This window comes from Trichoderma reesei, assembly GCF_000167675.1.
Source record: "Trichoderma reesei QM6a unplaced genomic scaffold TRIREscaffold_1, whole genome shotgun sequence".
NCBI classification, from domain to species: Eukaryota; Fungi; Ascomycota; class Sordariomycetes; order Hypocreales; family Hypocreaceae; genus Trichoderma; species Trichoderma reesei.
The window spans coordinates 2440311-2454056 of record NW_006711148.1 but is presented as its reverse complement, the minus strand read 5'-3'; the positions used below and the strand labels follow the sequence as shown (position 1 = coordinate 2454056).

The 13746-nt window shown below is 45.6% G+C and overlaps 5 protein-coding genes across 5 annotated transcripts; 2 read left to right on the top strand and 3 right to left on the bottom strand.

Annotated features, from left to right (window-relative positions):
- Positions 1-2072: 2072 nt before the first annotated feature.
- TRIREDRAFT_53452 (uncharacterized protein) lies at positions 2073-2792 on the bottom strand (the record flags this gene model as incomplete). Its single annotated transcript, XM_006961286.1, has 3 exons — positions 2073-2187; positions 2250-2467; positions 2538-2792. Coding segments are annotated over 3 exons (588 nt in total), but the record flags the coding sequence as incomplete, so codon positions are not given.
- Positions 2793-3987: 1195 nt separating this feature from the next.
- On the bottom strand, positions 3988-4362 carry TRIREDRAFT_42043 (uncharacterized protein; the record flags this gene model as incomplete). Its single annotated transcript, XM_006960984.1, has 1 exon — positions 3988-4362. A coding segment is annotated over one exon (375 nt), but the record flags the coding sequence as incomplete, so codon positions are not given.
- Positions 4363-6930: 2568 nt separating this feature from the next.
- On the top strand, positions 6931-7890 carry TRIREDRAFT_103041 (uncharacterized protein; the record flags this gene model as incomplete). The annotated part of the gene is made up of 1 exon (XM_006961746.1): positions 6931-7890. The coding sequence occupies one exon, from the start codon at positions 6931-6933 to the stop codon at positions 7888-7890; it is 960 nt and encodes a 319-aa protein (XP_006961808.1).
- A 2660-nt stretch (positions 7891-10550) lies between these two features.
- On the top strand, positions 10551-12326 carry TRIREDRAFT_54461 (uncharacterized protein; the record flags this gene model as incomplete). Its single annotated transcript, XM_006961745.1, has 7 exons — positions 10551-10701; positions 10752-10796; positions 10852-10910; positions 10974-11252; positions 11308-11367; positions 11424-11678; positions 11739-12326. The coding sequence occupies 7 exons, from the start codon at positions 10551-10553 to the stop codon at positions 12324-12326; spliced, it is 1437 nt and encodes a 478-aa protein (XP_006961807.1).
- A 465-nt stretch (positions 12327-12791) lies between these two features.
- On the bottom strand, positions 12792-13652 carry TRIREDRAFT_103039 (uncharacterized protein; the record flags this gene model as incomplete). Its single annotated transcript, XM_006961285.1, has 1 exon — positions 12792-13652. One exon carries the CDS (start codon positions 13650-13652, stop codon positions 12792-12794), a length of 861 nt encoding a protein of 286 aa, XP_006961347.1.
- Positions 13653-13746: the final 94 nt, after the last annotated feature.

The following is a 13746-nucleotide window of genomic DNA, read 5'->3' as shown; positions in this document are numbered from 1 at the left end:
TTTACTTTTAAGCTTTTTAAGCTTTAATTTAAATATAATTACTTACTATTACTACTGCTTACTTAATTAAATTCTTTATTTTTATTATAATTTATATATTTAGTTATTTTAGCTAAATTATTTTAAAGTCTTAATAATTTAAAAATAAATTATTTATAATTTTAAATAATTTTATTTAAATTAATAAATTATTTTAATTATTTAATAATTTATTTTTAATTAGCTAAGTAAATTAATATTTATTTAGCTTTATTTATTAAAAGTAGCTTATTATTATAATTATAAGTATTAAGTTATAATACTTAGGCTTAAGTAATATTAATAAAAGTAAAAAGTAAAAATAAAGTATAAAAGTTAATATTATATAATAGCTTAGCTAAAAGTAAAAAAAAATAAAAAAGGCTTAATAATATAGCTTAATTTTTATTAATTAAAAAAATTAAGCTAAATTAAATAAAAAGGTATTTTTTATTAAGTAAGGCTTTTTTATTTAAGCTTAGTAAGTTTTTAATTTATATTATACTTAAAATATATTTTTTATTAAATTATATAATACTAAACTAAGAATATTTTAATATAAAAATTTAAAATATTTTATAATTAATTTTAAAAAAATACTATTAAAAATTTAAAAAAGGTTTTAAAATATAAATCTTTTAATAAACTTTATTATATTATTTATATTTATTTTAGCTTAAAATTTAAAAAAGAATTTTATTTTTTTATTTTAACTTTTACTTTATAAATAAAATATAATTATATATATATTATTTTACTTTTTATAATTTTATTACTTTTTATAATTTTACTTTTTTATATTATTTTACTTTTTTATATAATATTACTTTTTTATATTATTTTACTTTTTATAATATTATTACTTTATATAATATTACTTTTTTATATTATTTTACTTTTTTATATTATTTTACTTTTTTATATTATTTTACTTTTTTATATAATATTACTTTTTTATATTATCTTACTCTTTATAGTTTTACTACTTTATATAGTATTGCTTTTTATAGTCTTACTCCTTTATATTATTTTACTTCTTTATATTATCTTGCTCCTTTATATTATCTTGCTCCTCTATATTATCTTGCTCCTCTGTGTTGTCTTGCTCCTCTACGTTGTCTTGCTCCTCTGTGTTGTCTTGCTCCTCTGTGTTGTCTTGCTCCTCTGTGTTGTCTTGCTCCTCTGTGTTGTCTTGCTCCTCTGTGTTGTCTTGCTCCTCTATGTTGTCTTGCTCCTCTGTGTTATCTTGCTCCTCTGTGTTGTCTTGCTCCTCTGTGTTGTCTTGCTCCTCTGTGTGGTGTTGCTCCTCTGTGTGGTGTTGCTCCTTTATATTGTCTTGCTCCCTGTAGTTTTGCTACTCTGTGTGGTGTTGCTCTCTGTAGTCTTGCTCCTCTATGTTATCTTGCTCCTCTGTGTGGTATTGCTCCTTTATATAGTCTTGCTCCTTTATAGAGTCTTGCTCTATGTAGTCTTACTTCTCTATATAGTCTTGCTCCCTGCCGTCTTGCTCCTGTGTGTGGTCTTGCTAACTTTTTCTATAATGTCTTTCTTAATATAACCTTGTTTATGTAGTCTTACTCCTCTTTAAAGTCTTTCTCCTCTTCCTTTAGATAGACGTTCTTACTATGGCCTTGTTATTTTATATAGTAATGCTCTTTTATATACTATAGTCTTATTATATTGCCACTTTATAGGTCTTAATACTTAGTATTTATAAAGACTACTATAGCTTATATAGAGATATATTATAGTGTAAGTAGGAGGAGTCCTTGTAGCCCTACCTTACCCTAGGTAAAAAAGCACTTGCAAATAAGTATCAAGTCATAATATTACATAGAGTAGTACTCATGTGCTGTTGGAAAGATTGGCCCTAGGCTAGAATTGCCGCTTTTACCTCCTTCTAGATTGCCGTCTCCTCTCGAACTCCAACCCGGCAATCCTAGAACTCCTCGAGCACGCTTAATAAGAGGGCGTAGTGTTGGAAGGCATGCGCATATGATAGCACTAGAATAGCTGTCAGACATGGCAGTTGGGTTATACATCCAGCTTCCTTCTTACCAGAATAACTCCAAGGTCGTCCAGATAATCTGATCCACTGTATTCCAAGTGAGATCAGATAGATCCAAAGACACCACAATAGCAAGACGAAATATAGTGACAAAACATGCACTATGGGTTGAAGTTAGTATTATCTTTTATATCCTCCTGGCATATAGGACATAGGTACTCACAAGCCTCCAAAGATCATAGTTAACGCCAGTAGAACTTTTTGGAACATTGCAACTTTCAGGTTCCATATATAAGGCATGGGTAATACCATAAGTCCGAAATCAGTCACAATACTGCCGATTGCAACACCAACATAGAAGCCGTGAAGGTCAATGCAGTTTTGATTCGTACCGTCCCAGAAACTACTGATTGGCCAACACGTTCGAATGGAGGGGACAAACTGTTATTGGAAAATCTCTCAGTAAAGGAACATGCAACAGTCAAGTAGAGGTACAGCATTCTTGACTTACAGTACCAATAGTCCAGGCCAGTACAAGGGCTGTAAATCCATGAAGGAAATACCTCATGTTTGACGAACCAAAGATGCGATAGTACAAGAATACGATAGACAGTCTTGCGCAGGCCAGCCCTGTTGTGTAAACAATTTCGTTTGCAACAATGGTCTGGAGAAATCGAGAAAGATTCTGCGGGTCTTCTTGAGCAACTACCACAGCATGTCGCCCTAGACCAAACCGGAGATAGAGCATCGTGGTAATGTAGCCACCGATACCGCAGATCTACGTCTAAAATCAGCGCAAAGGACTTCGTGATGCTTGAAGAGTGATGAGACAGTTGACTTACTGCAGCGATTATCGCGAACCAGTCATCCCACCACAAAGGCTTCCTGGCAAACCGTGCGGCAGCAAGACGTCCGGACAGAGCCAGAAGGCTTAGAACGAAGAATACGGTGGCCACAGCATACACCTCTGCTTGTCTGTTTTCTGCCAGGAAAGCAGCATTCTCAGACGGACCTGTTGTATTTGACATGGCTTCGTTCTCTCCACCTTGGCAATGGTAGATAATGTAATGACAAATGGGCTCGGGTTTGGAAAGGATTGCCGGGGAGAAGAGAGTCCATAGTAGTTGCGAACTCGATCGAGATATACATATACCGCCGGACTGAACCGGACCGGGGTACCGTTCTCACGTCCGGACAAGGTAGTTCTATTACTCCATGTCTGAGCATGGGTAGCTAGGGGGCTGGAACATTTCATATCGCAAGGATGTTATCAATTTTCAGCAGTCGATTCAGACTAGGTGCACAGAAAGCAAAATGCAGAGCTGTAGTGTGATGCTAGCACGGATGTGTGGAGGTCTTGCGACTGATTTAACAACTGCGAAGTCGTATTTGCTGTTTGCTACGGAGCTTACATACTTCTTTCTGTATGCAAGTTTATAATTGTAGCCTTTCTGGTCCAGTCCTTCGTCCGGTTTGTGTAGCATAGAGCTCTATCTACTGAACAGCTGCGTTGGCTACGCAAGCTAACAGCGAGGTGGTTGCCTCAACAGTCTGCTCACAAGTGCCGGCATAGAAGGCATGAGTTGCCTCTTCAACTAGTACAGTGTGCCTAATGCCCGAGATACCTGCGTAATACTTCTGCGCCTCTAGTGAGAGAATCTGGTCGCTCCCACAAAGTATATACCCAGCCAGACCTTTGTAGTTCTCGTCCTCCAGAGCGGAATATGATACAGGCGTATCAATAGAACAAAAGGATTGAGGTTTGATCTTGGAAATCCATTTCTCGGCTTCACACTTCGAGAGATTATGAAACATGTGCTTTTCTGGCTCGATCAACAAAATCTGCCCTCTTGGCTCCTGTCAGAGTAGTCACTGTTAGCTTGTTGGTCTCTTGTTATAACAAATAGAGCTTAGCAACCTACGTCCAGCACAACATGTGGTGGAAGATTCTCCGGCGTAAGCCCCATCATGTCGAGCAAGGATTTCCCAACAGCTGGCGTAACAGCGGTAACGTAGACAAGGCCTGTCACACCTCCTTTCAGGCCTGCTTTCTTCCTCTCTCGAACGCTCAACCCATCAACGGCGGCTGAGCCATAGACGCCACCATAAGAGTGCATGAGAAGGACAACATCTTTGCCTTCGGCAAGGAGTGGGAGAAGAATATTCTTCCTTAGGGATTCGGAATCCTTGTCCACTGTGCTATTGAATGGATCCTCATCCAGAATACCAGGCGCGTCCTGACTAACAAACGGATAACCCTTTGCTTTGAACGCGGCCTCGAGGTCCTCGAAGCAGCTTGCTGGATGCCACATTCCAGTCACGCCGACTATCGTTGGCAACATGGTAAAGGAGGTGTGTAAAGAAGACAGTTGTTACAGGGGATAAAACCAGAGTCGAGGTTTAAGAAAGTCGGAAGCTAGAGTATCGAAGCAAGGAGCAAGAGAAATGTCTCGAATTATACTTGGGTTTTTTTCTTTTTCAAGGTTCCCCCTAACTGGCAAAGGGTACGTGGAGAGTCTACAAGCCCCTTAGTAAGGATAGGTTCAACTGATATGATGTACAAGCAGTATCCGTATCTTGAGTCATGATGCCCTTTTGTCTTTGATTTCCTGGGCAGTAGTTGAAGTGTGAATTCTCACTAACGTTCTGGAAAGTAACAATCGAGCACTGCATATGATAATAAACAACCCTCGGTCCACTAACTCTTGTTATCAATTCAGACGTGACAACAGGGTATATACACCGCTTTGTCAGTCTCCTTCTTATTCTAGAGATAAACAGCTGCAGAGGAAGATATCTAAGCAACTCATACACCTTAATTTAACCCAATGGCAGTAAGAGAAACGTTGCGGTTTATGGGTCACCGGCAGTTGTTGCCGATTGCATGGTGTCCCCCTGTGATACTACTTAGGCATCCTCCGGGACTTGAGTCAGTGAATAGGTCAGCATATGGTTGCAAGAGACAAATAATTTGATAGGAGTAGCGCAGAGTAATCATTACGAGTCATTGCCATTGAGGTTGCCTTTTATCTTCCCACGCTCTGATTACTTGTCTCAGGGCTGAAGCTCATGGCTGACATATGCGGCTATGGGCTTAGACTCTGCCACGTTGGCGTACCATCGAGTTGGGTCATTCCACTTTGTTGAAAGGGAATTGGGCGGGGCCAAACCTCGAGGTCCAGGACCACGGCAACGCGACACATTCCTCCGGCCCGTTTTGAGCGCCACCAGCTCAGCTTTTGATGAGGCTCGTATTTCGGAGTCCTGCAAGGCACACGTTTCTACATTGAAGCATGGGCTTTTGGCCAACCCGCGCAAGGCAGAGAGACGATCCGTATGTCTGGTCACCGCACTGCTGGTATAGTCGGCGGCCACATTGCATTTGCCGATGTAGTTGACGTCCCTGTTGCGTTCAATTGGCTCACCATGCTCTGTGGATAAAGGGAGACTAGTGTGTTGGCCGTCAGACGGGGTCTACGCGAGTGGACCGCCCTTGAGCGCTTTGGCTCTTCCGTCCTTCGGCGCTGTACATACGAGAGCGTGCTCTGCAGACCCTAGACCCATGTGGCTGAAGCGATTCCCAGCTTGGCGGATTGGCAGTGGCCTATCCCGAGCGATCCCTGCTCTTTGGAAACGGGAGCTGGACGCCAAGGTACATACGCCGTCGGGCCGCTGGGCGATATTGTCAAGTTGGTGGCCGTTCGGGCCGTGTCGCGTAAACCTCTTGAAGCTTTGGCTGTGGAAATTCCGCATGTGGCGCCGAAGAAGCGGTACGCCTCGTGTAACACTGTACACATCTAGTCATTGACCGATTCTTTGGGTTCCCATACACGTCGTCCTGGTGTGATGCAGAGCGATTCAATCCAGAGGGAGCGAAGGCTTAGCATCTGTGCGACCGAGACGCCATCTCTCCAAAATCGAGGCAACGTGGCATGTGAAATTGCGGTCATCTACATTCGTTAGGTGTCGTGCGTAGCAGTGGCTTATAGCAATATCGTGCTTGTCTCTGCCCTCGCTGAAGCTATCCCTCCCTCGTGTCCCCCTTCGTGGAGAATGACTGCAGTAAAGGAGACGATACGCTCTTGGGAAGGTCCTGAAGGGGGTGGCTGTTGGGATTGCAACCTCTGGCATTTGTCGAATGGCGCTTTATGCGTCGCGCTCGCGAGTGATGTTGAGAGGAAAGTCAACGTTGTGACGGCTTCACAATTTGCCCTTTCATTAAGGCTTATTGCCCGCTAAATTACTATAAGGAAGGTCGGCAGCTGGGATTACGCATGTGTTGCTAGACACAATCTCGAACGAGACGCTATCAGAGGACAAGTTTTCTGACAATCTGTCGTGGTATTGAACGCTTTTCGTGTTTGTAAACCAGCATTCATGAGGTTCGAGGGCCCACGCATTCATTGGGATCTCATCAATGAAGCGGAATAGTACAAGAAGACCGAGCATCCATTACAGACCTCATGCAGCTAAGGAAACGGATCACCCTTAAAGACGTGGATGTAGTTTCCGTTGCTCGCGCACATTAGAAGGCTGGTACTATAGGTGAGGGAAGCGCATGCTTGTTGTTTATCCGCCATGATAAGAGGAGTGTAAGCCGGCTGCATGGACTTTTTCCATACCCTGTCTTGCCTGTCCATCTTGAAATTGGCAAGCTCCACCTTCCGGTTAAAATCGCAGGCTTAAGGTCTTCTAATAACCACTCAGCATTTGCTCAACCATGTCTTTGCTCCTCTCACCTGACCTGCATCTCCTTTTAGCCTCCAGGAGTTGGCGAATTGATGCCGATTTTGACGTCAAATCGCATTGAGATAACTCACGATATTCGTTTTACAGGCTAAAGAATTGCCTCCAGCGTTCCAGTTCCCGTCGTAGGCCGAGACGACACTGCCTCACTACCAGCCATGACAACTCCTCAGATCAATTCGACTTTCCACGTCCACAGCGGACAGAGCCACCTCAAGTGGTCCAAAGCCATTATACCAGTGTTAACTGTGGACTCACACGACATTGTAACCTTTGACACTATTGATGGGAGCAATGGGCAGATCACAACCGTTTCGACCATCGAAGACGTACTCAAATTCAAGGCTGAGCTAGCAGATCCCCTCTTTGGGCCCGTCTACGTTCGTGGCGCGGAACCGGGCGACACTCTCGAAGTCGAAGTGTTGGAGCTCAAAACCGCCGAATGGGGCTGGACTGCCATCATGCCTGGATTTGGCCTCCTGACCAAGGATTTTCCAGAGGCTCAGCTAAAGATCTGGCAACTCGATCCCCAGGGTTCATATGCGACATTCAAGGACGGTATCCGAATTCCAACCCACCCATTTCTTGGAGTTATGGGAGTAGCTCCGGCGGAAGGCGAGTTTCCTACGATACCACCGCTTGACACAGGAGGGAACATTGACACCCGTCACATTGTCGCTGGGACGAAGCTCTTTCTACCCGTGAAAGCTCCCGGCGCATTGTTCAGCTGCGGAGACGGTCATGCTGCTCAGGGTGATGGAGAAGTGTGCGGGACAGCCATTGAGACTCCCATGCAGGTGAAGCTACGACTCACAGTTAGGAAGGATATGAGTTGGGTTACTTCTCCCAATTACACTGCCCCTTCATCAACACTCACTCTGGCTAAAGATGGGGGATATTATGCCGTCCTCGGCATTGACTCGGATCTGTTGGAAGCTACCCGCAAGGCCGTGCGCGGTATTATCGAGTACATGGTGCAAACAAGGGACTTAACGCGGATCGAGGCATATATGCTAGCCAGTGTCTCTATGAGCCTCAGAGTTTCGGAAGTGGTTAATGTTCCCAACTACGCTGTTTCAGCCAGCGTTCCGCTTCACATCTTTATGAATACTTGTTAGCACATTGCATGGTGCTCTAATGGGGAGCGATAAGCAGCTGCAGGTAGGGCCAGGCAGACAAAACTATGGCAGTGCGCAATATGCAGATAGTACTTTGCCTCAAAATGCAATGCCAGTATTTAATTACGGCTCAGTATCTTAATCTCAGAAGACTAAAGTTTATCATCCCGCTAAGTGACTCTCCTGGTCGGCATTAACGGCCATAAATAACATCACCATCCACTGCTCAATGCGGATTCGGACAAAGAAAAGAGCGTCAAAAATAAGTCAATCAATCTCCATAAGCTATTTCAGAGCGCATTCAGATCCTACAACTAGATGCGGAAGACATACACGGAGCTTCTAATATTCTCAGCGAAAGTATTCTGCCACTACCTAACATAGTGCTACCCTAAGCTGCCTTATTCTCTACTAAGGACAGGCAAGACTTTTAGTGGAGGAAATCAAATAGCCATCTAGCAAGCTAGCTTATGAGAAGTAGCAAACGGCAAATGCATCTAATGCGCAGGCATGTATGATCTCCACGCTGGAGTCGTAAGCACCTGATTTGTTCGTGGTAGCGCTGGGCTGCAGATGTGATATCATCTCTAATGTCGCCCTACTAACCGTTCGCGAAGGGCCAAGGGAAGCCGACAGACGCCACTCCAAGCGTTTCGCAGACCACAGCGAGATGCCGGCAAATACCCGCCGCGAAATCTGCGAACACATAAGAAAACAGCAGAATACAACGGTGCGCGGAGAAAGTTGCTTCCTTTATGAACGGCTCTGCGCCCTGTTTTGACATCATCGGGGTTTTCGTCCAGGTCAAGCCCGAGCACGCAGCAGCCCTCTGGGGCACCATATGGTTTATTCTTGAGGCTTGTCTCCCCATCTGGTCGTCTGCTGTAATAAAAGATGGTACTATTTTGAACTCTCGGAGTGACACTTGGTACTCAATTGCTTAGCTCATTCAAAAGAATGTCTGAAAATGTCCAGATTTAGCATTGATCCTCCATATATATATACCCTCGTTCGAGACATGGCAAAAGCCTCCACAACTCGGCGAGGGAATCAAGCCGGCTTGCAGAGGCCTTGGGCTTTGTGTATCCCAATGTGGTTGAGGTATCCATGCGGCTCGCGAAGGAACTTCTAGCAAGAATGAAGCGTCTGTAACTGGAAACAGACCTGCTCCTTTGGTGCTTTGAGTCAGGATTTGTCGCCTCACTTCAGGCTCAGCATGCACTGGAGCTAGGATTTAGCAACAATGAACCTTCAAGAGCTTTCCCTTATTAGCAAGGCTACAGCGACTTCCAGCAACATGTCCAAGAGGGAAGCCTGATAAAAGACAAGCGCAGAGAGAACAGTCTGGGCTACTGGCTATTAGTAGTAAGCACTCTTTGGCAGATTGTATATAACCGCAATCGAAGATGCCAATGTATGGTATAACTGCAAATACGCGAGCTGAAGAAGGCTCAGGAGTCCTGATAATGCGACCATACGAATATCACTGTTCGAACATACCCGAGCATATGATGATGGTAACTCGATGATCCAAAGTACTTGCGTCTAAAGAATTCCCACGCGCGTCGTGCTCTTCAGGATGAAGATCCCAATGCGTGGCTTAACTGGGTGCTGTCCATCTATAGTTAGTCCTATTGCATGACGTCTGTAATAACCTGGGCTGTTGGATGAAGTTAACCCGGGCTTTGGCAAATCCGTCTTATCTATCATCTTGATTGATAATCTCGCCAAGATGGGCTTCAAGCCAGAAAGACTAGAACAAAGGACTAATGTGGCGTTCTTTTGCCTTAGCCAATTGAATCGGATGAAGCCAGTCAGCGGAAACTGCTTTGGGAGCTATAGCCACGCGACTGGTTCGCGGCAACCGGGCTGATAGGATGTCGTTGGGCGCGTTGGCAATGATTGAGACTGATAGTTGGAGTGGTCAATCAGTCACCTCTCCTGAAGATGCAAGAACAGTCTTCCATATAGTACTTCGGCAACACCATACCTCCTTTCATGATACCTGACGAATCGATAAGTGCGATCAGCCAAGCCGTTTACCAGACTGTCCGCACCATATGCCTAGAACGTGACTGCCGAGCCATTCTCCTCGGATGATCAACGTCGCCATTTCACCTCAATACCTAGGATGTTTACAAAGACGTATATGCAGTGTTCGACCTCAGTCCAGACTTCGTCATTCCCGACGACCTCAAATGATATCTAGGAGATCATCTAGGAAGCATGGCATCTTGGGGCTATTTTCCAGCGAATACATACAGGGCAATGGAGACCTTGTCCGGCACACACGCCGAGGTACCTTGGAAGACCTCGCACAGCAGGTAGAGGGGCTGTTTTTTACCATGACGCGGATGATATGGTGGGGTGCCTGCCCCAATGGCGTGCTGACTCCATGTTTGACGTGATCTTAGCCTTGGATCACGAAAACCGCATTGCATAATAACGCAGACGGTCTTAACCATATCGCTTCCATAATTGTAGTCCAATAACAATGAAGTAAAAGTGATAGATCTCCATTTGTGACTGGGATATAATTTGGTATATATAAGGTAGAAAGGTTCAGTTGTGACAGTGCCTAGGTAGGCAAAAGGGATTATCGACACGAGACCTGAACTAGTAACGAAACTCTCATATACTGTAGGGAAATGGCAGATGAGATGAGCAAATCGCATGATCCAAACGCAGAAATCGAAGCCATAGGCATAGACAATGAGCGTAACGAGAGATCACTGCTCCGCAAGTTGGATAGGAGGCTCCTGCCCGCGGTTGGCGTGCTGTATCTCCTCTCGTTTCTTGACCGTAGTAATGGTAGGTTGGCGCAAATGTTGCTGTTTCGGAACTCAGCTAACCTCTCTCAGTTGGGAATGCCCGTATTGAGGGCATGGTCAATGACCTGCATATGAGTTCGATACTACCCGCATTTCAATTCTGGGAGTCAAACCTCTAACTTCCCTATAGCAGGTAATCAGTATCTTACCGGGCTGACCCTCTACTTTATCGGTTATGTACTCTTCGAGGTTCGCATATTACCTCTAATATCCCCTCTGATACTGAGCAACTTTCGCTGACAGTACCGCTAGATTCCTTGCAACGTCATACTCAAAAGGACAAGCCCACGTTTATGGCTTCCAACACTGACAATCGCTTGGGGCATTGTCGCCACGCTTCTCGGAGTTGTCCAGAACCTCCAGGGCTTTTTTGTGGCCCGATTCTTCTTAGGTGTGACAGAAAGCGGGCTCTTTCCAGGTGTTGTATTCTACCTCTCGATGTGGTACAAGCGAAGGGAGCGACAGTATCGTATCTCTTTGTTCTTCAGCGCAGCGTCCCTTGCAGGCGCATTCGGTGGCATATTAGCATATGTAAGTATTGCGCAACCTCCGAATCGTGACGTCAAGACTGAATGTGAACTGCCAGGGAATCGGCAAGATGGCAGGCGTGGTTTGGCACAACGGATGGCGTTGGATTTTCATCTTGGTTTGTCCTCCAAAGCCTCTTCACCCAGAGACCACGCAAGTAACACCTCTGCCTAGGAAGGGATTGCGACAGTTGTTGTCGCTACTATTGCGTACTGGTTCATTGAGAATTATCCCGATACTGCCAAATTTCTCACCAAGCCCGAGAGAGAGCTCATTCAAACGAGGTTGGCCGCAGACTCCGACGCCATGATTAAAGAGGAGTTCAATTGGGCTGCCGTACTAGAAGCCATCCGAGACCCAAATTGTTGGCTATATAGCTTGGGCTTTCATACGATGAGCCTGCCACTCTATACACTGTCCTTGTTCTTGGTGAGTTATTCAGCGCGTTGCGGTCTGTTATGGAGAATCCTTCACTAAACCAGACTTCAGCCGACAATCATCAGCAATCTCGGATACACAGCAGCAAAGGCTCAGCTACTGACGATTCCTCCATATGCATTGGCGTTTGTCACCACAGTAGCAGTCGCCGTCGCATCTGAGAAGCTGGGTAAGAGGGCCGTCTTTCTCGCTGGGTCCTCTCTCATCGCCGCCATCGGATACATCATTTTGCTGGCAAATACTGACCCCGTTGCCCGACCCGGCGTGTCGTACGTGGGCACTTTTCTCGCCGCCGCGGGTATCTACCCGTCGACGGCACTTGTGCTTTCATGGCCGGCAATCAATGTATCTGGTCAGACGAAGAGAGCCATTGCGAATGCCATGCAGATCAGCATCGGCAATCTGGGGGCTGTCATGGGGACACAGCTATATCGAGCAAATGACGGGCCGAGATTTGTTGTTGGACACTCAGTGGCTCTGGCATATCTTTGCGCAAATGCCGTCGTGGCTTGTTATATTGGATGGCGTTTGAAGTCTGAAAACAAGGCCAGAGCTGACATTTCACCAGAGGTTGAGAATGTGGGTGATGCAGTCGATTGGCAGGGGGATAAAGACCCTCGGTGGCGCTTCTCTTACTGAAGTAATTAGACACAAATCTCAGCTTCAGTGGCATGTTGGAGGAGAAGATGACACTCAGGCTTCCCATTGTTATGCAAGGCGATGACTAGCAGATTGGAGAGTGCGATTCATACAGGGAGCAGATATGAAGATCCTTGTTCGATCTGGACACGATTTGGTACCTATGGGAGGCAGCATCTTCGAGTACTTTATACAACTCCTGGGTGATCCGTAGAGACGGACCGGACTACTAGGGCCCCTTTGCGACTCAGCAACGACTCCACCACTTCTGGCAACCATGTTTCCTAATTCCAACCTGACTATAAGACGAGGGAAGAAGAATGAGTTCTTTGCCATTTACACATCAGCCCACCGCACTAACAAGGCTATCCGTACATCGGTTCACAGATAGTTATGGCTCGTTAAGATGCAGACATGACCGATGACGCTTGTTTATTGTCCTTAGGTACCAGTGCACCTGAGCTATCAAGAGGCGTGAACCACTTTGCGAAGCCCGAGATCATATATGTCGCCTTGTCTCAGAAAGTAAAATAAGCCTGAAGGATCCGGGATCTGGTTTGCATCGTCGCCATCTCGAGACCAGTATGTGCCATCATAGATGATGGCGTAGCTGGCACCAAATACTTCGGCCGTGTTCTGCGATACATGTACCGCAGTATTCTCGTTGATTGCAATACCGAGAATGCCTGGCTTATATTTGAGGACATTGAGCATGTCGAAATGGCGATTGCGTACAAGAACATGCTGGTCGATGGCCACGTTCTTCACATAGGCAAAGCCCTGCTGGTGGTCGCCGATGATGAGGCTGTTGCTCTTTGTATCGCCTCGAGCAAGAAAGTCTCCCTGGATGGATGCTCCGGCCGAGGATCCTCCGATGACACCACCAGCATCCAGCACCGCACGAATCTTCTGCTCGGTGAGCGTCCCTGCATAGGCGTCAACCAGACGCCACTGCCGACCGCCACCAAACCATACCCCAGTGGCGTTAACGAGTGGTTGGACGAATTCTTCGGTGTTGGCAACCTCGGGGTCATATGTATGCAGAACGGTGACACTCTTGGATCCCAGTCGACGGAAGTCATCTGCATTGGCAGCATTCTGGTCGTAGCTTGGGTCGCCCTGAGCGGTCGGGATGACGACAATGGAGCTGTCATTACCGCCAGCGAGATCAATGACTTTCTGCAGAATGGAATCGTCTAGCGAGCCGCCGCCAACGATGACCAGGTTTCCATTCTCGGGACCGACAAAGTTTGTCGAGTTGTCGGTGGGCAGAGCCGACGTCGCTACAGCTATCGCGAGCAGCGTCTGTAGGATGAAGCGAGCCATTGTATTGAATGGCGGTCGGAGAAACTGGACTGTCCTGCCCTGAATGTAAGAAGGAAATGCGTTGTTGGACCTCAGTCAAAGCCTCTGGCGCCGT